Consider the following 22071-nt stretch of genomic DNA (forward strand, 5'->3'; position numbering starts at 1 on the left):
CCCTCAGTGATTAGCACCGTGGAAATATCAATTTCCTTCAGTGATATGAATAAGTAACATTGCAGAATTATCAATGATACATGTATGTACAAGTAATACTTTTGAATTATCAACATCTCTAAGCGATTTGTACAAGTAACACTGCAGAATTATCAATATTCCTCAATGATATGAGCAAATAACACTGCGGAATTACCAACATATCACAGCAACTTTCATTTTTGGTGCTAGTATGCTGTAAGACCGGTACATCAGCCAAAAGTTATAATTACTGACTGATATATACTGACTGATAGGCCAAATTAGTAATATCATTCCGCAGGCATCAACGCACGTACAAAAAGTAGGAAAATAGGTGGCATTGCTACCGTCGAAATGCTACCATCGACTTTTGGAGCTAGTCTGTCGATTGTAGTTGAGTCAAGTGTTTTATCGTAAACATCAATGATAATTACTAACATCACATATAATTTAATACAGAATGTTCACGTTTGGCGCTACTATGCTGTCATATGTGTGATGTGATTTTGTTTGTGATTTACTGAAGCAAAGCCGTCAGTGTTATCATCACAGTCCGTGGTGACATGGACGCCGAAGGGGCTGGTTAAGAACCCTTGTGGCTATCGTGGATCCCGACTCATTGGCATGGGACTTTACTCTTCCTTTGAAAGTAAATGCTTTGAGGATTTCTTTCCCTTGAATCAAGATCAGTAGATTTTTGCAGGTTAGTGCTTCTGAACGCCGAATCGGCGTTTGATGTGCTTCGCTGATTGCAGCTATACTGATGATCCTTTACAGGTAAACTCTTCGGAGACAGTGCCTTCTCCGCTGGCTTCATCTTGAAACAATATGTATGGCAACTATACTATAGTACATGGTGATGCCGCATGGCGAGAGTCGCGCAAAATGTGTCGGATTTAGATTTCCTTTCCAAGACTTAGATTCTCGTTCTCTTATTCAATATACCGCATATGGTTAGGGGGTAAGCTAATCTTGAACTTTAGGTTAGGGGCAGTTGTCATTTAGACAGTTCGACTACGCACACGCGCACGCAAATATATACACACACGCACACACCAGACAAACACCCCCCAGCCGGCCCCAACACACACACACACGCATACACGGCGTACACACACACACACACACACACACACACACACACGCACCCCCCCGCCCCCAGATCCCTTCATTTTCATCTCTTCGGACGCTAACTTAGCTAACACTGTAACAGTGACCTAATTCGCGCAGCCTGCTTCTCCTGCCAACGTAAGTTTGATGTTTGCTGCTGATGTTGTCCAAATAATTTGACATGAATGCATTGCCGGATATTTATAGTTTCGAAAATAATATATATGTGAAAATGACGCGTACCACCAGGTACCATATATGCAGTGCCGCCTTAAAGGCACCTGTCTATCCATGGTAATAGTTCTGCTCACCAGTCGAGGTTTGTCCAGTCTCAGTTTTAACATGGGATAATAAAATAATGCCATCCCTGCATCTGGACACACACGAAGCTCAACATTCTGACAAGAGGGAATTTGTTTTTTAATGAATTAATTTCTGTTAAAAGCCACTATGGAACTGATCAGCGGGACGACTCACTTGCACTTGGGCGCGAAGTTATCGTTGACTTGTTCCAGGTAGCACTTGCCATGACCGCTGCACGGGTGGAACTCGCACTTGAAGAAACAGGTGCTGTTTTGACAAGTGTACCTGTTGCCGCAAACCTCTTTGCCAGTGCCCTCTGCGTTGCACACATCGGTCAGCTTGTTCACGACTGACAACAATGAGGGAAGCACACGCATCAGTATAACTACATACTGCAGGCAGACAGACAGACAGACACTGAGACAAGTACTGAGACAGGCAGGCAAACATGCATTTTAATTGAGGTAAAGACCCTTCGGACTAAAAAGCTTTATAGACACCAACGTTTAACTTGGACAAAACAGGCAGAAAGAATGCCGAAAGGCGGGGAGTGTGCAGACAAGGAGGTAAATGCAGACAGGGAGGTAAATGCAGACAAGGAGGTAAATGCAGACAGGGAGGTAAATGCAGACAGGGAGGTAAATGCAGACAAGGAGGTAAATGCAGACAGGGAGGTAAATGCAGACAAGGAGGTAAATGCAGACAAGGAGGTAAATGCAGACAAGGAGGTAAATGCAGACAGGGAGGTAAATGCAGACAGGGAGGTAAATGCAGACAAGGAGGTAAATGCAGACAAGGAGGTAAATGCAGACAGGGAGGTAAATGCAGACAAGGAGGTAAATGCAGACAAGGAGGTAAATGCAGACAGGGAGGTAAATGCAGACAAGGAGGTAAATGCAGACAAGGAGGTAAATGCAGACAGGGAGGTAAATGCAGACAAGGAGGTAAATGCAGACAAGGAGGTAAATGCAGACAGGGAGGTAAATGCAGACAAGGAGGTAAATGCAGACAAGGAGGTAAATGCAGACAGGGAGGTAAATGCAGACAAGGAGGTAAATGCAGACAGGGAGGTAAATGCAGACAAGGAGGTAAATGCAGACAAGGAGGTAAATGCAGACAGGGAGGCAGACAAAAAAACACCCAACCAGACAGACAGACAGATAGTGAAACAGACAGACAGACAGACACTGACTGAAACAGACAAGCAGACAGGCAAACAGATAGACAGACAAACAGACTGGCAGACAGGCAGACAGAAGGGAGGCTGACAGGCAAGCAGACGGACAGACAGGCGCCAAAACAGATAGGCAGGCAGATAGGCATTTAAACATACATGCAGGCAGACAGACAAGCATTTAAACAGACACAAATTTAAGCAGACAGCCAGACAGACAGTAAAACAGATAGGCAGGCAGACAGACGTTGTTGTTAACTCACAGCTGTCGAGGTCCACGGATTCGGGGTCGAGGGAATATCGACTATTATCCAGCGTGTTGTTGAGGTTGTCCAACGCTGCCTTGAGGCTGTTCTTGAAGCTGCTGAGCTCTTTCACGTTGCGATTATGCACGGAGCTCGCTCGAAAACGGACTGCCACAGAAACTGGGGTGTTTCTGTCATAAAATGGATGAGAAATAGATGGGTTTTGTTCGTGAAAAAATGAGATGTTCTATATAGGTTGGACACCCAGTGTCCCTCATCTCCATCCCTTTTTAAGATCGTGCGGTTAGTTAGATATTTGACGAACGAACTGAAGAACTTTATTTTACAAGAATAAAGGTTCAAGGCACAATGGCTTGTCTAACAACATGTCTTTAAACAAATAAAACATGATATATTTACAAAAGAATCAAGAATATGAACAATACAAATGCTTGATGCAATCTGAATAAAAAAAAATTAAAAAAACCAATACAATAACAGTTAAATAAAATTACGGACAGACAAGAAAAGAGTGAAGAGGCCTTCACAAATCACTGTAAAAAAGCCCCTTTACTTCAAAATAAAATGATACAACTTAGCGTGCAAGTCAGACTAATTCAAATATGCTTCAGATGTATCTGTTTCGGTTCGACGAGAACATTATTTGAAGCACAACAGGAAACTAAAGAAACTGATCAAAAACAGAGAAAATAGATTAAATTAGCAACATTCACGTAAGTTTCAAGTAAGTTTTGACTGCTCAAGGGCTAAGTTATATGTGTGAAAGGAGCGGTAGCCTCACTGCGAGCAGGATGGGACTCGGCATGATATGTTCAGGTAATGGCATAATATGACCACTGAACATTTTCGTGCTGTTCCCATTCTGCGAACTTGGGATGGACAGTGGTCCCCCGGTTCGGAACTTCGGGACGAAGTTCATTCAAACGGGGGCGATTGTGACAGGGGAGGCTACCGCTCCTTTCACAGCAGACTCTGCACCCGAGTTGTTGGCCTTTAAGTCAACACCGGTGGATTGTGGAATTCTGTTTGTGATGGGGTCTGGTGGTTTCCGATTGTCTGTATGTTTATGGAAACCTTCGGGTTTGCATAACAGTTTTTATAGGGCTAAGAAATTAGCCCTAACATTTTCAATCCTGTTTGATTGCACTTCGCATCCCGAGGTGATCGTAGTGTTTCGGCACTCGGTTACATATGTATCTTCAGCAAGCTTCTTGACGAATGACCGAAACCGGCCTTTATCTTTTCTTTTCTCCCATTTGTAGAAGGTGGTCCAATTCAGGGGACACACACATTCTGAAAAATTTTACTATTATTTGTGTTTTTTTGTGCTAAAAACTTGGGGCCAACACTGCTAAAATTTTACAAATACAGTCTTTGCTGCTTTGAATTTGGACAGAAACTAGTCCGTTTAAAGCGTCAAATTGAGAGTGAACGTTGTCAAAAGAGAAAAAGCCAAACGGTTTTGTGGTTTGTGCGTTGGTAACAACTGTATTTTGACATGTGGGAGTTATCCACGCCACTTAGTAAGTGCAGCAAATGAAATTACTCTAGCGCCGTTAGTTTGTAAGAACAGGAGGTGATCTATATTAGGAGCCTTTCCCCTTTAACATGCGATATTTGACAGACCCGAGTCTAACTATACTTACATGGAGAAAAAAAAATACTTACAGTCCTGAAGATGGCCCATCGCCAATGGGGGCTGCAAAATTGCTCCTGTTAAAAAAAAAGAGGGTTCTGTCTGTCACGTTGGATCTTCCGAGGCACAGGGCACAGTCATAACCCGTAAGAATACTTTGGCTTACTATCGCAACCCCCCCCCCATACTTGTACATGAGGTAAGGCCATCCTCCCCTTTGACACATTTTCATTGAAAATCAAGATCCAGGTGTGTATAGAATGGGGATTTTTGGACGAATTAACTTTGCAGCTTGAGACTAATATCCGTAAAGAAACTGACTTATTAAAAGTTCTCACTCTGTACAAAAAGCCATTGGCTGTTGATTTATGGTATGTGTCCAATTGGATGGATGGCTTTACACCATGCCTGGCCACGTGTAAGGTCAAAGATGGTGTGCTGAATCGTTTGCACTTGTAATGATTTCAGTTAGAACTGTCATTGAATCAGTACCACAACAGTTACAATCAACAACTGTGTCGGTCTGTATCCATCGTTACAAATTCGTTTATCGCATCGTTTAGAATGTCCTTACTTTCTGTGAAGTGGTACGTACACGTATTTGACCCTCTTTGCATGGAGCACTTTACAACAATGTAAATGAATTGAAGCGACAAATTAAAGGGGTTTAATCGGGAAAAAACACAAGCAAAAAACAAACAAACAAAAAACAAAAACAAAAAACAACAAAAAAACCAACAACTGTCTCTAATCGCCCAAAGAGCTATACAGTTGGATTGGAGGTTATACTTCTGTCAACTAAACACACACACACACACACACACACACACACACACACACACACACACACACACACACACACACACACGCACATGCACACGCGCGCACACACACAACACACAACTATATATAATTATATATTCTTGTACGTACACGATGAATGCTTCTAAAAATCCTGTAAGTCCTCGAAATGCTGCAAGAACCTGAGAGAGAAAAAGTTAAAATTGTTGTATCGATATGAAAGAATCGAGCATGCATACGCCGTGACACAGAGGCAGACAATCGCACATCAGAGACAGACAAACCGAGAGAGAGAGAGAGAGAGAGAGAGAGAGAGAGAGAGAGAGAGAGAGAGAGAGAGAGAGAGAGAGAGAGAGAGAGAGAGAGAGAGAGAGAGAGAGAGAGAAAGAGAGAGAGAGAGAGAGAGAGAGAGAGAGAGAGAGAGAGAGAGAGAGAGAGGTTTGTCTTTCGCTGTGGTATGCAGTGCCTTGGCGTTGCACTTCTACTTAATTAATTTACCCTAAAGACATGTTTATTGACTTTACGAAATATGTTTGTTTCACATTATTATCCGACTCAGAATGCATTTCTAATGCGGACGTTGTGTGTGTGCGTGTGTGTGTGTGTGTGTGTGTGTGTGTGTGTGTGTGTGTACGTACGTCAGTGTGTGTGTGTACGTGTGTGTGTGTGTGTGTGTGTGTGTGTGCATGCATGGCATGCGTGCGTATGTACGTGTGTGTGTGTGTGTGTGTGTGTGTGTGGGTGTGTGTGTATAAGAGAGAACGAGAGAGAGAGAGAGAGAGAGAGAGAGAGAGAGAGAGAGAGAGAGAGAGAGAGAGAGAGAGAGAGAGAGAGAGAGAGAGAGACTTGGTGTATAGACAGACATACGGACACAGAGACACACACACACACACACACATACACACATACACACACACACACACACACACACACACACACACACACACACACACACCTCGTATCGTAGGGGTCATGGGAGACACAATAAGCATTATAATCCTATTCTATATAATTATTTTGATGAACAGCTCTCTGCAACTGTGGCTTTTTTAGGGTACAGACAAAGGTGTGTGAAATACCAGTCAACAAGATGTAGGCTAGCAATGACTCCTATGGTTCAAGCTGTTCAATCTACGTATCTGGCTTCAAAGGCCAAAAGACTGCAAGTCTAACATTTAACATATTCGCTTTTTCAAATCATCATAAGCCTAAATTTAGGTGCATCTTACGTAAACATATTTGCAAGTTATAGGCGTTATGGTTTAGCGGGTAAACATCATGCAGACGCTTCTCCCAAAACATTCAAAGACATAAGCAGGCAGCTCAACTCTTCCTGGACTTTCCTTCCCAAAAACTTTAAAAGAAATTTAAAAAAAACCCACACACGCGATTTTCTTACAACTATGTTTTCTGGACAAACTGGTCTTTTGTCTTTTGATAACAGATATATGAATGGAATCAACATTTGCAGAAACGTGTATACATTCTTAACTTACTTTGGTCAATTGCGAAGTTACGCTGGCTCGGTCTTCAGCGTAAATGATAAAAATCATTGTGAAGTAAACGTTACCTGGATCAGAAAAAAAGCATTTGAAAGTGAAAGAACAGAAGATGGAGATAAGCAAACGTTGCGCGCAAACACACACACACACACACACACACACACACACACACACACACACACACACACACACACACACACACACACACACACACTCACGCACTAGCACACACTCGCACGCACGCACGCCCGTTTGCACACATCAAACACACACCACATTCAGAAACTTGTATACATTTAAACAGCTTGCGATCCGTCCATTTCCGACATAAGGCATTTGACCGACAAAGAAAGCAATTTGGAAACAAGTTGTGTAAAGCTATTAACATTTAGTAAGTCAGTAGGTTTAATTAAACTGAGCTAAAAGCTCTTTACTTAGGTTGTGTCGTGGCTGACCGAAAACCCTCGACAAGGACAGCGCTGTCAAGGTAACGTGCACAGGAGGGCCCAATTTGTGTAAAACGAGTTTTCGTCGTTTTTGAGTGTACTTACAATTCAAACATAACATATCAACATATTTTTGGATTCAGGAAAGAATATTAAATTCAACGGAACCACTTGTGTGTGCCTTGATAGAAATGTTGATTGAAAGCAACATTTGATGAGCAAATGATTTTTTTTCCAATTTTTAAACTTTCAAGCTGAAACTCAATCCCTCAGTCCGGACCTGGTCAAAGCATGTTTGAGCAAAACGTAATGATTTGTTTCTGTTTTTTTTCTTCTATTTTAATAAAGCTTGATATGACGTTACGAAAACGATTAATCGAAAAACAACGAGAACGACGTATGAGGATGTCATCAAGAATTCACATTTAACGTTTCATTAAGATCTGTCCAGTGGTTTTCTGAGAATCGCTTTTCACCTCAATTCCCAGTATGCCGAAATATATTTAATCAGACATGACTAAAAGTGCTTTGCCATTAGCCAATCAACTGTTTAACATCAGTCATGTGACACAAGCTTTATTATTATTATTATTATTAGTAGTAGTAGTAGTATTATCACGAAAAAAAAACAAGCTACCTGTGTCAGGTTTCTCGGTCGGATATATTGACTGCGTTGTGAAGCTTGTTGATGCAGTCGTGGGTGTCATATTTGTCGTTGGTGACGAAGCAATTGTAGAGGCTTGTCCCGTCCCAGTCGCGGTTACACCAGCCGTTGTAGTTGTTTGACCAGTACCTGTACTGCCTGTGGTTCTGGTGGTGGTTACACGGGTACCAGTAGCACCTGTGGAATCCGTGGATGTGACACTTGGGGCTGTTGTTGATTGACCAGTAACTGAAGTACCTGTGGTTCCGGTTCCCGTTGTTGTCACACCAGGAGTTTGGTCAGTAACTGTAGTGCCTGTGGCTCCCGTGGTTACTCCAGAAGTTGTTGTTTGGCCAGTGACTGTAATGCCTGTAGTTCCTGTGGTAGGTAATCCAGGAGTTGTTGTTTGGCCAGTGATTGTGGTTCCTGTGGTAGTTACTCCAGGTGTAGTTGTTTGGCCAGTGACAGTGGTGCCTGTAGTTCCTTTGGTAGTTACTCCAGGAGTTGTTGTTTGGCCAGTGACAGTGGTTCCTGTGGTAGGTACTCCCGGAGTTGTTGTTTGGCCAGTGACAGTTGTGCCTGTGATTCCTGTGGTAGTTACTTCAAGAGTTGTTGTTTGGCCAGTGACTGTGGTGCCTGTGGTAGTTACTCCAGGAGTTGTTGTTTGGGCAGTGACTGTGGTGGCTATTGTTCCTGTGGTAGTTACACGAGAAGTTTGGCCAGTGACGGTGGTTTTTGTGGTAGTTACTCCAGGAGTTGTTGTTTGGCCAGTGAACGTGGTTCCTGTGGTAGGTACTCCAGGAGTTGTTGTTTGGCCAGTGACAGTTTTACCTGTGATTCCTGTGGTAGTTACTCCAAGAGTTGTTGTTTGGCCAGTGACTGTGGTGCCTCTGGTAGTTACTCCAGGAGTTGTTGTTTGGGCAGTGACTGTGGTGGCTGCGGTTCCTGTGGTAGTTACACCAGGAGTTGTTGTTTGGCCAGTGACAGTTGTGCCTGTGGTTCCTGTGGTAGTTACTCCAGAAGTTGTTGTTTGGCCAGTGACTGTGGTTCCTGTGGTAGTTACTCCAGCAGTTACTCCAGCAGTTGTTGTTCGGCCAGTGACTGTGGTTCTTGTCGTTGTAGGGACAGTAGCAGTGGTTGTTGCTGTTGTTCCTGTCGTTGTAGGCACAGTAGCAGTTGTTGTTGCTGTAGTTCCTGTCGTTGTAGGCCCAGTAGCAGTGGTTGTTGCTGTTGTCCCTGTCGTTCTAGGCACAGTAGCAGTGGTTGTTGCTGTGGTTCCTGTCGTTGTAGGAACAGAAGCAGTGGTTGTTGCTGTAGTTCCTGTCGTTGTTGGCACAGTAGCAGTTGTTGTGGCTGTAGTTCCTGTCGTTGTGGGCACAGTAGCAGTTGTTGTTGCTGTTGTCCCTGTCGTTGTGGGCACAGTAGCAATGGTTCTTGCTGTAATTCCTGTCGTTGTAGGCACAGTAGCAGTGGTAGTTGCTGTTGTCCCTGTCGTTGTAGGCACAGTAGCAGTTGTTGTTGCTGTAGTTCCTGTCGTTGTAGGGACAGTAGAAGTGGTAGTTGCTGTTGTCCCTGTCGTTCTAGGAACAGTAGCAGTTGTTGTTGCTGTGGTTCCTGTTCTATTGGGTACAGTAGCAGCGGTAATTGCTGTTGTCCCTGTCGTTGTAGGAACAGTAGCAGTCGTTGTTGCTGTAGTTCCTGTCGTTGTAGGCACAGTAGCAGTTGTTGTTGCTGTAGTTCCTGTCGTTGTAGGCACAGTAGCAGTGGTAGTTGCTGTAGTTCCAGTCATTGTAGGCACAGTAGCAGTTGTTGTTGCTGTGGTCCCTGTCGTTGTAGGGACAGTAGCAGTCGTTATTGCTGTAGTTCCTTTCGTTGTAGGCACAGTAGCAGTGGTTGTTGCTGTTGTCCCTGTCGTTGTAGAAACAGTAGCAGTCGTTGTTGCTGTAGTTCCTGTCGTTGTAGGCACAGTAGCAGTTGTTGTTGCTGTAGTTCCTGTTGTTGTGGGGACAGTAGCAGTGGTAGTTGCTGTTCTCCCTGTCGTTGTACGAACAGTAGCAGTCGTTGTTGCTGTAGTTTCTGTCGTTGTAGGAACAGTAGAAGTGGTTGTTGTTGTTCTCCCCGTTGTTGTAGGGACATTAGCAGTCGTTGTTGCTGTAGTTCCTGTCGTTGTTGGCACAGTAGCAGTGGTAGTTCCTGTCGTTGTAGGCACAGTAGCAGTGGTTGTTGCTTTAGTTCCTGTCGTTGTAGGGACAGTAGCAGTGGTTGTTGTTATTATCCCTGTCGTTGTAGGCACAGTAGCAGTTGTTGTTGCTGTGGTTCCTGTCGTTGTAGGGACAGTAGCAGCCGTTGTTGCTGTAGTTCCTGTCGTTGTAGGCACAGTAGCAGTGGTAGTTGCTGTATTTACTGTCGTTGTCGGGACAGTAGCAGTGTTTGTTGCAGTTGTCTCTGTCGTTGTAGGCACAGTAGCAGTTGTTGTTGCTGTGGTTCCTGTCGTTGTAGGGACAGTAGCAGTAGTTGTTGCTGTTGTCCCTGTCGTTGTAGGCGCAGTAGCAGTTGTTGCTGTTGTCCCTGTCGTTGTAGGCACAGTAGCAGTTGTTGTTGCTGTAGTTCCTGTCGTTGTAGGGGCAGTAGCAGTCCTTGCTGCTGTAGTTCCTGTCGTGGTAGGCACAGTAGCAGTGGTAGTTGCTGTAGTTCCTGTCGTTGTAGGCACAGTAGCAGTGGTTGTTGCTGTGGTTCCTGTCGTTGTAGGCACAGAAGCAGTGGATGTTGCTGTTGTCCCTGTCGTTGTAGGCACAGTAGCAGTGGTTGTTGCTGTGGTTCCTGTCGTTGTAGACACAGAAGCAGTGGATGTTGCTGTAGTTCCTGTCGTTGTAGGGACAGTAGCAGTGGTTGTTGCTGTTGCCCCTGTCGTTGTAGGCGCAGTAGCAGTTGTTGTTGCTGTGGTTGCTGTCGTTGTAGGGACAGTAGCAGTGGTAGTTGCTGTAGTTTCTGTCGTAGGCACAGTAGCAGTGGTTGTTGCTGTTGTCCCTGTCGTTGTAGGCACAGTAGCAGTTGTTGTTGCTGTTGTTCCTGTCGTCGTGGGGACAGTAGCAGTGGTTGTTGCTGTTGTCCCTGTCGTTGTGGGCACAGTATCAGTTGTTGTTGCTGTAGTTCCTGTCGTTGTAGGAACAGTAGCAGTGGTTGTTGCTGTAGTTCCTGTCGTTGTAGGCACAGTAGCAGTGGTAGTTGCTGTTGTCCCTGTCGTTGTAGGGACAGTAGCAGTCGTTGTTGCTGTAGTTCCTGTCGTTGTAGGCAAAGTAGCAGTGGCTGTTGCTGTAGTTCCTGTCGTTGTAGGCACAGTAGCAGTGGTTGTTGCTGTTGTCCCTGTCGTTGTGGGCACAGTATCAGTTGTTGTTGCTGTAGTTCCTGTCGTCGTAGGGAGAGTGGCAGTCGTTGTTGCTGTAGTTCCTGTCGTTGTAGGCACAGTAGCATTGGTAGTTGCTGTAGTTCCTGTCGTTGTAGGCACAGTAGCAGTTGTTGTTGCTGTAGTTCCTGTCGGTGTAGGCACAGTAGCTGTGGTTGTTCCTGTTGTCCCTGTCGTTGTAGGCACAGTAGCAGTTGGTGTTGCTGTAGTTCCTGTCGTTGTAGGCACAATAGCAGTGGTTGTTGCTGTAGTTCCTGTCGTTGTAGGCACAGTAGCAGTGGTTGTTGCTGTGATTCCTGTCGTTGTAGGCACAGTAGCAGTGGTTGTTGCTGTAGTTCCTGTCGTTGTAGGCACAGTAGCAGTGGTTGTTGCTGTAGTTCCTGTCGTTGTAGGCACAGTAGCAGTTGTTGTTGCTGTAGTTCCTGTCGTGGGCACAGTAGCAGTTGTAGTTGCTTTGATTCCTGTCGTTGTAGGCACAGTAGCAGTTGTTGTTGCTGTAGTTCCTGTCGTTGTAGGCACAGTAGCAGTGGTTGTTGCTGTAGTTCCTGTTGTTGTAGGCACAGTAGCAGTTGTTGTTGCTGTAGTTACTGTCGTTGTAGGCACAGTAGCAGTTGTAGTTGCTGTAGTTCCTGTCGTTGTAGGCACAGTAGCAGTTGTTGTTGCTGTACTTCCTGTCGTTGAAGGCACAGTAGCAGTGGTTGTTGCTTTGGTTCCTGTCGTTGTAGGCACAGTAGCAGTTGTTGTTGCTGTAGTTCCAATCGTTGTAGGGACAGTAGCAGTTGTTGTTGCTGTAGTTCCTGTCGTTGTAGGCACTGTAGCAGTTGTAGTTGCTGTAGTTCCTGTCGTTGTAGGCACAGTAGCAGTGGTTGTTGCTGTTGTCCCTGTCGTTGTAGGCACAGTAGCAGTTGTTGTTGCTGTAGTTCCTGCCGTTGTAGGCACAGTAGCAGTGGTAGTTCCTGTAGTTCCTGTCGTTGTAGGCACAGTAGCAGTGGTAGTTGCTGTACTTCCTGTCGTTGTTGGGACAGTAGCAGTGGTTGTTGCTGTTGTCCCTGTCATTGCAGGTTCAGTAGCAGTGGTAGTTGCTGTTGTCCCTGTCGTTGTAGGGACAGTAGCAGACGTTGTTGCTGTTGTCCCTGTCGTTGTAGGCACAGTAGCAGTTGTTGTTGCTGTTGTTGCTGTCGTTGTGGGGACAGTAGCAGTTGTTGTTGCTGTTGGCCCTGTCGTTGTGGGCACAGTATCAGTTGTTCCTGTAGTTCCTGTCGTCGTAGGGAGAGTGGCAGTCGTTGTTGCTGTAGTTCCTGTCGTTGTAGGCACAGTAGCAGTGGTAGTTGCTGTAGTTCCTGTCGTTGTAGGCACAGTAGCAGTTGTTGTTGCTGTAGTTCCTGTCGTTGTCGGCACAGTAGCTGTGGTTGTTCCTGTTGTCCCTGTCGTTGTAGGCACAGTAGCAGTTGTTGTTGCTGTAGTTCCTGTCGTTGTAGGCACAGTAGCAGTTGTAGTTGCTGTAGTTCCTGTCGTTGTAGGCACAGTAGCAGTTGTTGTTGCTGTAGTTCCTGTCGTTGTAGGCACAGTAGCAGTGGTTGTTGCTGTGATTCCTGTCGTTGTAGGCACAGTAGCAGTTGTTGTTGCTGGAGTTCCTGTCGTTGTAGGCACAGTAGCAGTGGTTGTTGCTGTGGTTCCTGTCGTTGTAGGGACAGTAGCAGTTGTTGTTGCTGTGGTTCCTGTCGTTGTAGGCACAGTAGCAGTGGTTGTTGCTGTGGTTCCTGTCGTTGTAGGCACAGTAGCAGTGGTTGTTCCTGTTGTCCCTGTCGTTGTAGGCACAGTAGCAGTTGTTGTTGCTGTAGTTCCTGTCGTTGTAGGCACAGTAGCGGTGGTTGTTGCTGCAGTTCCTGTCGTTGAAGGCACAGTAGCAGTGGTTGTTGCTGTAGTTACTGTTGTTGTAGGCACAGTAGCAGTTGTTGTTGCTGTAGTTCCTGTCATTGTAGGCACAGTAGCAGTTGTAGTTGCTGTAGTTCCTGTCGTTGTAGGCACAGTAGCAGTCGTTGTTGCTGTAGTTCCTGTCGTTGTAGGCACAGTAGCAGTGGTTGTTGCTGTGGTTCCTGTCGTTGTAGGGACAGTAGCAGTTGTTGTTGCTGTAGTTCCTGTCGTTGTAGGCACTGTAGCAGTGGTTGTTGCTGTGGTTCCTGTCGTTGTTGGGACAGTAGCAGTGGTAGTTGCTGTTGTTCCTGTCGTAGTAGGCACAGTAGCAGTTGTTGTTGCTGTAGTTCCTATCGTTGTAGGGACACTAGCAGTGGTTGTTGCTGTTGTCCCTGTCGTTGTAGGCACAGTAGCAGTTGTTGTTGCTGTGGTTCCTGTCGTTGTAGGGACAGTAGCTGTTGTTGTTGCTGTAGTTCCTGTCGTTGTAGGCACAGTAGCAGTGGTAGTTGCTGTTGTCCCTGTCGTTGTTGGGACAGTAGCAGTGATTGTTGCTGTTGTCCCTGTCGTTGCAGGCACAGTAGCAGTGGTAGTTGCTGTTGTCCCTGTCGTTGTAGGGACAGTAGCAGTCGTTGTTGCTGTAGTTCCTGTCGTTGTAGGCACTGTAGCAGTGGTTGTTGCTGTTGTCCCTGTCGTTGTAGGCACAGTAGCAGTTGTTGTTGCTGTTGTTCCTGTCGTTGTGGGGACAGTAGCAGTGGTTGTTGCTGTTGTCCCTGTCGTTGTGGGCACAGTATCAGTTGTTGTTGCAGTAGTTCCTGTCGTCGTAGGGAGAGTGGCAGTCGTTGTTGCTGTAGTTCCTGTCGTTGTAGGCACAGTAGCAGTGGTAGTTGCTGTAGTTCCTGTCGTTGTAGACACAGTAGCAGTTGTTGTTGCTGTAGTTCCTGTCGTTGTAGGCACAGTAGCTGTAGTTGTTCCTGTTGTCCCTGTCGTTGTAGGCACAGTAGCAGTGGTTGTTGCTGTAGTTCCTGTCGTTGTAGGGACAGTGGCAGTCGTTGTTGCTGTAGTTGCTGTCGTTGTAGGGACAGTAGCAGTGGTTGTTGCTGTGATTCCTGTCGTTGTAGCCACAATAGCAGTGGTTGTTGCTGTAGTTCCTGTCGTCGTAGGCACAGTAGCAGTGGTTGTTGCTGTAGTTCCTGTCGTTGTAGGCACAGTAGCAGTTGTTGCTGCTGTAGTTCCTGTCGTTGTAGGCACAGTAGCAGTTGTAGTTGCTGTAGTTCCTGTCGTTGTAGGCACAGTAGCAGTGGTAGTTGCTGTAGTTCCTGTCGTTGTAGACACAGTAGCAGTGGTTGTTGCTGTGATTCCTGTCGTTGTAGGCACAGTGGCAGTTGTTGTTGCTGTAGTTCCTGTCGTTGTAGGCACAGTAGCAGTGGTTGTTGCTGTAGTTCCTGTCGTTGTAGGCACAGTAGCAGTTGTTGTTGCTGTGGTTCCTGTCGTTGTAAGCACAGTAGCAGTAGTTGTTGCTGTGGTTCCTGTCGTTGTAGGCACAGTAACAGTGGTTGTTGCTGTTGTCCCTGTCGTTGTAGGCACAGTAGCAGTTGTTGTTGCTGTGGTTGCTGTCGTTGTAGGGACAGTAGCAGTGGTAGTTGCTGTAGTTCCTGTCGTTGTAGGCACAGTAGCAGTGGTTGTTGCTGTTGTCCCTGTCGTTGTAGGCACAGTAGCAGTTGTTGCTGCTGTTGTTCCTGTCGTCGTGGGGACAGTAGCAGTGGTTGTTGCTGTTGTCCCTGTCGTTGTGGGCACAGTATCAGTTGTTGTTGCTGTAGTTCCTGTCGTTGTAGGAACAGTAGCAGTGGTTGTTGCTGTAGTTCCTGTCGTTGTAGGCACAGTAGCAGTGGTAGTTGCTGTAGTTCCTGTCGTTGTAGGCACAGTAGCAGTTGTTGTTGCTGTAGTTCCTGTCGTCGTAGGGAGAGTGGCAGTCGTTGTTGCTGTAGTTCCTGTCGTTGTAGGCACAGTAGCAGTGGTAGTTGCTGTAGTTCCTGTCGTTGTAGGCACAGTAGCAGTTGTTGTTGCTGTAGTTCCTGTCGTTGTAGGCACAGTAGCTGTGGTTGTTCCTGTTGTCCCTGTCGTTGTAGGCACAGTAGCAGTGGTTGTTGCTGTAGTTCCTGTCGTTGTAGGCACAATAGCAGTGGTTGGTACTGTAGTTCCTGTCGTTGTAGGCACAGTAGCAGTGGTTGTTGCTGTGATTCCTGTCGTTGTAGGCACAGTAGCAGTGGTTGTTGCTGTAGTTCCTGTCGTTGTAGGCACAGTAGCAGTGGTTGTTGCTGTAGTTCCTGTCGTTGTAGGCACAGTAGCAGTTGTTGTTGCTGTAGTTCCTGTCGTGGGCACAGTAGCAGTTGTAGTTGCTGTGATTCCTGTCGTTGTAGGCACATTAGCAGTTGTTGTTGCTGTTGTCCCTGTCGTTGTAGGCACAGTAGCAGTGGTTGTTGCTGTAGTTCCTGTTGTTGTAGGCACAGTAGCAGTTGTTGTTGCTGTAGTTACTGTCGTTGTAGGGACAGTAGCAGTGGTTGTTGCTGTGATTCCTGTCATTGTAGGCACAGTAGCAGTGGTTGTTGCTGCAGTTCCTGTCGTTGTAGGCACAGTAGCAGTGGTTGTTGCTGTATTTCCTGTCGTTGTAGGCACAGTAGCAGTTGTAGTTGCTGTAGTTCCTGTCGTTGTAGGGACAGTAGCAGTTGTTGTTGCTGTAGTTCCTGTCGTTGTAGGCACTGTAGCAGTGGTTGTTGCTGTGGTTCCTGTCGTTGTAGGGACAGTAGCAGTGGTAGTTGCTGTTGTCCCTGTCGTTGTAGGGACAGTAGCAGTGGTTGTTGCTGTAGTTCCTGTCGTTGTTGGCACAGTAGCTGTGGTTGTTGCTGTTGTCCCTGTCGTTGTAGGCACAGTTGCAGTGGTTGTTGCTGTAGTTCCTGTCGTTGTAGGCACAGTAGCAGTGGTTGTTGCTGTTGTCCCTGTCGTTGTAGGCACAGTTGCAGTGGTTGTTGCTGTGGTTCCTGTCGTTGTAGGCACAGTAGCAGTGGTTGTTGCTGTGGTTCCCGTCGTTGTGGGCACAGTAGCAGTTGTTGTTGCTGTAGTTCCTGTCGTTGTAGGCACTGTAGCAGTGGTTGTTGCTGTGGTTCCTGTCGTTGTAGTCACAGTAGCAGTGGTTGTTGCTGTTGTCCCTGTCGTTGTACGCACAGTTGCAGTTGTTGTTGCTGTGGTTCCTGTCGTTGTAGGGACAGTAGCAGTGGTTGTTGCTGTGGTTCCTGTCGTTGTAGGCACAGTTGCAGTTGTTGTTGCTGTGGTTCCTGTCGTTGTAGGGACAGTGGCAGTCGTTGTTGCTGTAGTTCCTGTCGTTGTAGGCACAGTAGCAGTGGTAGTTGCTGTAGTTCCTGTCGTTGTAGGCACAGTAGCAGTTGTTGTTGCTGTGGTTCCTGTCGTTGTAGGGACAGTAGCAGTGGTTGTTGCTGTTGTCCCTGTCGTTGTAGGCACAGTAGCCGTGGTTGTTGCTGTAGTTCCTGTCGTTGTAGGGACAGTAGCAGTGGTTGTTTCTGTTGTCCTTGTCGTTGTAGGCACAGTAGCAGTGGTTGTTGCCGTAGTTCCTGTCGTTGTAGGCACAGTAGCAGTTGTTGTTGCTGTGGTTCCTGTCGTTGTAGGCACAGTATCCGTGGTTGTTGCTGTAGTTCCTGTCGTTGTAGGGAAAGTAGCAGTGGTTGTTGCTGTTGTCCCTGTCGTTGTAGGCACAGTAGCAGTTGTTGTTGCTGTGGTTCCTGTCGTTGTAGGGACAGTAGCTGTGGTTGTTGTTGTGATCCCTGTCGATGTAGGAACAGTAGCAGTTGTTGTTGCTGTAGTTCCTGTCGTTGTAGGCACAGTAGCAGTGGTTGTTGCTGTTGTCCCTGTCGTTGTAGGCACAGTAGCAGTTGTTGTTGCTGTAGTTCCTGCCGTTGTAGGCACAGTAGCAGTGGTAGTTTCTGTAGTTCCTGTCGTTGTAGGCACAGTAGCAGTGGTTGTTGCTGTAGTTCCTGTCGTTATAGGGACAGTAGCAGTGGTTGTTGCTGTTGTCCCTGTCGTTGCAGGCACAGTAGCAGTGATAGTTGCTGTTGTCCTTGTCGTTGTAGGCACAGTAGCAGTTGTTGTTGCTGTTGTTCCTGTCGTTGTGGGCACAGTAGCAGTGGTTGTTGCTGTGGTTCCTGTCGTTGTAGGCACAGTAGCAGTGGTTGTTGCTGTTGTTGTAGGGACCGTAGCAGAGGTTGTTGCTGTGATTCCTGTCGTTGTAGGCACAGTAGCAGTGGTTGTTGCTGTTGTTCCTGTCGTTGTAGGGACAGTAGCAGTGGTTGTTGCTGTTGTCCCTGTCGTTGCAGGCACAGTAGCAATGGTAGTTGATGTTGTCCCTGTCGTTATAGGGACAGTAGCAGTCGTTGTTTCTGTAGTTCCTGTCGTTGTAGGCACAGTAGCAGTGGTTGTTGCTGTTGTCCCTGTCGTTGTAGGCACAGTAGCAGTTGTTGTTGCTGTTGTTCCTGTCATTGTGGGGACAGTAGCAGTGGTTGTTGCTGTTGTCCCTGTCGTTGTGGGCACAGTATCAGTTGTTGTTGCTGTAGTTCCTGTCGTTGTAGGGACAATGGCAGTCGTTGTTGCTGTAGTTCCTGTCGTTGTAGGCACAGTAGCAGTGGTAGTTGCTGTAGTTCCTGTCGTTGTAGGCACAGTAGCAGGTGTTGTTGCTGTAGTTCCTGTCGTTGTTGGCACAGTAGCTGTGGTTGTTGCTGTTGTCCCTGTCGTTGAAGGCACAGTAGCAGTTGTTGTTGCTGTAGTTCGTGTCGTTGTAGGGACAGTGGCAGTCGTTGATGCTGTAGTTCCTGTCGTTGTAGGCACAGTAGCAGTTGTTGTTGCTGTAGTTCCTGTCGTTGTAGGTCCAGTAGCAGTTGTAGTTGCTGTAGTTCCTGTCGTTGTAGGGACAGTAGCAGTTGTTGTAGCTGTAGTTCCCGTCGTTGTAGGCACTGTAGCAGTGGTTGTTGCTGTGGATCCTGTCGTTGTAGGGACAGTAGCAGTGGTAGTTGCTGTTGTCCCTGTCGTTGTAGGGACAGTAGCAGTGGTTGTTGCTGTAGTTCCTGTCGTTGTTGGAACAGTAGCTGTGGTTGTTGCTGTTGTCCCTGTCGTTGTAGGCACAGTAGCAGTGGTTGTTGCTGTGGTTCCTGTCGTTGTAGGCACAGTAGCAGTGGTTGTTGCTGTTGTTCCTGTCGTTGTAGGCACAGTTGCAGTGGTTGTTGCTGTAGTTCCTGTCGTTGTAGGCACAGTAGCAGTGGTTGTTGCAGTAGTTCCTGTCGTTGTAGGCACAGTAGCAGTGGTTGTTGCTGTAGTTCCTGTCGTTGTAGGCACAGTAGCAGTTGTTGTTGCTGTATTTCCTGTCGTTGTAGGCACAGTAGCAGTTGTAGTTGCTGTAGTTCCTGTCGTTGTAGGGACAGTAGCAGTTGTTGTTGCTGTAGTTCCTGTCGTTGTAGGCACTGTAGCAGTGGTTGTTGCTGTGGTTCCTGTCGTTGTGGGGACAGTAGCAGTTGTAGTTGCTGTTGTCCCTGTCGTTGTAGGGACAGTAGCAGTGGTTGTTGCTGTAGTTCCTGTCGTTGTTGGCACAGCAGCTGTGGTTGCTGCTGTTGTCCCTGTCGTTGTAGGCACAGTAGCAGTGGTTGTTGCTGTGGTTCCTGTCGTTGTAGGCACAGTAGCAGTGGTTGTTGCTGTTGTTCCTGTCTTTGTAGGCACAGTTGCAGTGGTTGTTGCTGTAGTTTCTGTCGTTGTAGGCACAGTAGCAGTGGTTGTTGCTGTGGTTCCCGTCGTTGTAGGCACAGTAGCAGTTGTTGTTGCTGTAGTTCCTGTCGTTGTAGGCACTGTAGCAGTGGTTGTTGCTGTGGTTCCTGTCGTTGTAGGCACAGTAGCAGTGGTTGTTGCTGTTGTCCCTGTCGTTGTACGCACAGTTGCAGTTGTTGTTGCTGTGGTTCCTGTCGTTGTAGGCACAGTAGCAGTGGTTGTTGCTGTGGTTCCTGTCGTTGTAGGCACAGTAGCAGTGGTTGTTGCTGTAGTTCCTGTCGTTGTAGGGACAGTGGCAGTCGTTGTTGCTGTAGTTCCTGTCGTTGTAGGCACTGTAGCAGTGGTAGTTGCTGTAGTTCCTGTCGTTGTAGGCACAGTGGCAGTTGTTGTTGCTGTGGTTCCTGTCGCTGTAGGGACAGTAGCAGTTGTTGTTGTTGTTGTCCCTGTCGATGTAGGAACAGTAGCAGTTGTTGTTGCTGTTGTTCCTGTCGGTATAGACACAGTAGCAGTGGTTGTTGCTGTTGTCCTTGTCGTTGTTGGCACAGTAGCAGTGGTTGTTGCCGTAGTTCCTGTCGTTGTAGGCACAGTAGCAGTTGTTGTTGCTGTGGTTCCTGTCGTTGTAGGCACAGTATCCGTGGTTGTTGCTGTAGTTCCTGTCGTTGTAGGGACAGTAGCAGTGGTTGTTGCTGTTGTCCCTGTCGTTGTGGGCACAGTATCAGTTGTTGTTCCTGTGGTTCCTGTCGTTGTAGGGACAGTAGCTGTGGTTGTTGTTGTTGTCGCTGTCGATGTAGGAACAGTAGCAGTTGTTGTTGCTGTAGTTCCTGTCGTTGTAGGCACAGTAGCAGTGGTTGTTGCTGTTGTCCCTGTCGTTGTAGGCACAGTAGCTGTTGTTGTTGCTGTAGTTCCTGCCGTTGTAGGCACAGTAGCAGTGGTAGTTGCTGTAGTTCCTGTCGTTGTAGGCACAGTAGCAGTGGTTGTTGCTGTAGTTCTTGTCGTTGTAGGGACAGTAGCAGTGGTTGTTGCTGTTGTCCCTGTCGTTGCAGGCACAGTAGCAGTGGTAGTTGCTGTTGTCCCTGTCGTTGTAGGGACAGTAGCAGTCGTTGTAGCTGTAGTTCCTGTCGTTGAAGGCACTGTAGCAGTGGTTGTTGCTGTTGTCCCTGTCGTTGTAGGCACAGTAGCAGTTGTTGTTGCTGTTGTTCCTGTCGTTGTGGGGACAGTAGCAGTGGTTGTTGCTGTTGTCCCTGTCGTTGTGGGCACAGTATCAGTTGTTGTTGCTGTAGTTCCTGTCGTTGTAGGGACAGTGCCAGTCGTTGTTGCTGTAGTTCCTGTCGTTGTAGGCACAGTAGCAGTGGTAGTTGCTGTAGTTCCTGTCGTAGGCACAGTAGCAGTTGTTGTTGCTGTAGTTCCTGTCGTTGTAGGCACAGTAGCAGTGGTTGTTCCTGTTGTCCCTGTCGTTGTAGGCACAGTAGCAGTGGTTGTTGCTGTAGTTCCTGTCGTTGTAGGCACAGTAGCAGTTGTAGTTGCTGTAGTTCCTGTCGTTGTAGGCACAGTAGCAGTTGTTGTTGCTGTAGTTCCTGTCGTTGTAGGCACAGTAGCAGTGGTTGTTGCTGTAGTTGATGTCGTTGTAGGGACAGTAGCAGTTGTTGTTGCTGTAGTTCCTGTCGTTGTAGGCACTGTAGCAGTAGTTGTTGCTGTGGTTCCTGTCGTTGTAGGGACAGTAGCAGTGGTAGTTGCTGTTGTTCCTGTCGTTGTAGGGACAGTAGCAGTGGTAGTTGCTGTTGTCCCTGTCATTGTAGGGACAGTAGCAGTCGTTGTTTCTGTAGTTCCTGTCGTTGTAGGCACTGTAGCAGTGGTTGTTGCTGTGGTTCCTGTCGTTGTAGGGACTGTAGCAGTGGTAGTTGCTGTTGTCCCTGTCGTTGTAGGGACAGTAGCTGTGGTTGTTGCTGTAGTTCCTGTCGTTGTTGGAACAGTTGCTGTGGTTGTTGCTGTTGTCCCTGTCGTTGTTGGCACAGTAGCAGTGGTTGTTGCTGTGGTTCCTGTCATTGTAGGCACAGTAGCAGTGGTTATTGCTGTTGTTCCTGTCGTTGTAGGCACAGTTGCAGTGGTTGTTGCTGTAGTTCCTGTCGTTGTAGGCACAGTAGCAGTGGTTGTTGCTGTGGTTCCCGTTGTTGTAGGCACAGTAGCAGTTGTTGTTGCTGTTGTCCCTGTCGTTGTAGACACAATAGCAGTGGTTGTTGCTGTAGTTCCTGTTGTTGTAGGGACAGTGGCAGTCGTTGTTGCTGTAGTTGCTGTCGTTGTAGGGACAGTAGCAGTGGTTGTTGCTGTGATTCCTGTCGTTGTAGGCACAGTAGCAGTGGTTGTTGCTGTAGTTCCTGTCGGTGTAGGCACAGTAGCAGTGGTTGTTGCTGTTGTCCTTGTCGTTGTAGGCACAGTAGCAGTGGTTGTTGCCGTAGTTCCTGTCGTTGTAGGCACAGTAGCAGTTGTTGTTGCTGTGGTTCCTGTCGTTGTAGGCACAGTATCCGTGGTTGTTGCTGTAGTTCCTGTCGTTGTAGGGACAGTAGCAGTGGTTGTTGCTGTTGTCCCTGTCGTTGTAGGCACAGTAGCAGTTGTTGTTCCTGTGGTTCCTGTCGTTGTAGGGACAGTAGCTGTGGTTGTTGTTGTTGTCGCTGTCGATGTAGGAACAGTAGCAGTTGTTGTTGCTGTAGTTCCTGTCGTTGTAGGCACAGTAGCAGTGGTTGTTGCTGTTGTCCCTGTCGTTGTAGGCACAGTAGCAGTGATAGTTGCTGTTGTCCTTGTCGTTGTAGGCACAGTAGCAGTTGTTGTTGCTGTTGTTCCTGTCGTTGTAGACACAATAGCAGTGGTTGTTGCTGTGGTTCCTGTCGTTGTAGGCACAGTAGGAGTGGTTGTTGCTGTCGTTGTAGGGACCGTAGCAGTGGTTGTTGCTGTGATTCCTGTCGTTGTAGGCACAGTAGCAGTGGTTGTTGCTGTTGTTCCTGTCGTTGTAGGGACAGTAGCAGTGGTTGTTGCTGTTGTCC

The 22071-nt window shown here is 47.1% G+C and overlaps 1 protein-coding gene across 1 annotated transcript in view; it reads right to left on the reverse strand.

Moving 5' to 3' along the window:
• The window catches only part of LOC138958730 (mucin-2-like), an 18258-nt gene extending 4976 nt beyond the window's left edge, over positions 1 to 13282 (reverse strand). The window contains exons 1-6 of the mRNA XM_070330006.1: positions 7897 to 13282; positions 6808 to 6881; positions 5444 to 5493; positions 4543 to 4587; positions 2872 to 3044; positions 1609 to 1783 (exon numbers count right to left, since the gene is read on the reverse strand). Of these exons, the coding sequence (XP_070186107.1) occupies positions 1609 to 1783; positions 2872 to 3044; positions 4543 to 4587; positions 5444 to 5493; positions 6808 to 6881; positions 7897 to 13282 (5903 nt within the window). The remainder of the gene's footprint in view (positions 1 to 1608; positions 1784 to 2871; positions 3045 to 4542; positions 4588 to 5443; positions 5494 to 6807; positions 6882 to 7896) is intronic.
• Between the last annotated feature and the right edge of the window lie 8789 nt (positions 13283 to 22071).

The sequence above is a fragment of the Littorina saxatilis genome, linkage group LG2 (assembly GCF_037325665.1).
Source record: "Littorina saxatilis isolate snail1 linkage group LG2, US_GU_Lsax_2.0, whole genome shotgun sequence".
Lineage (NCBI taxonomy): Eukaryota > Metazoa > Mollusca > Gastropoda > Littorinimorpha > Littorinidae > Littorina > Littorina saxatilis.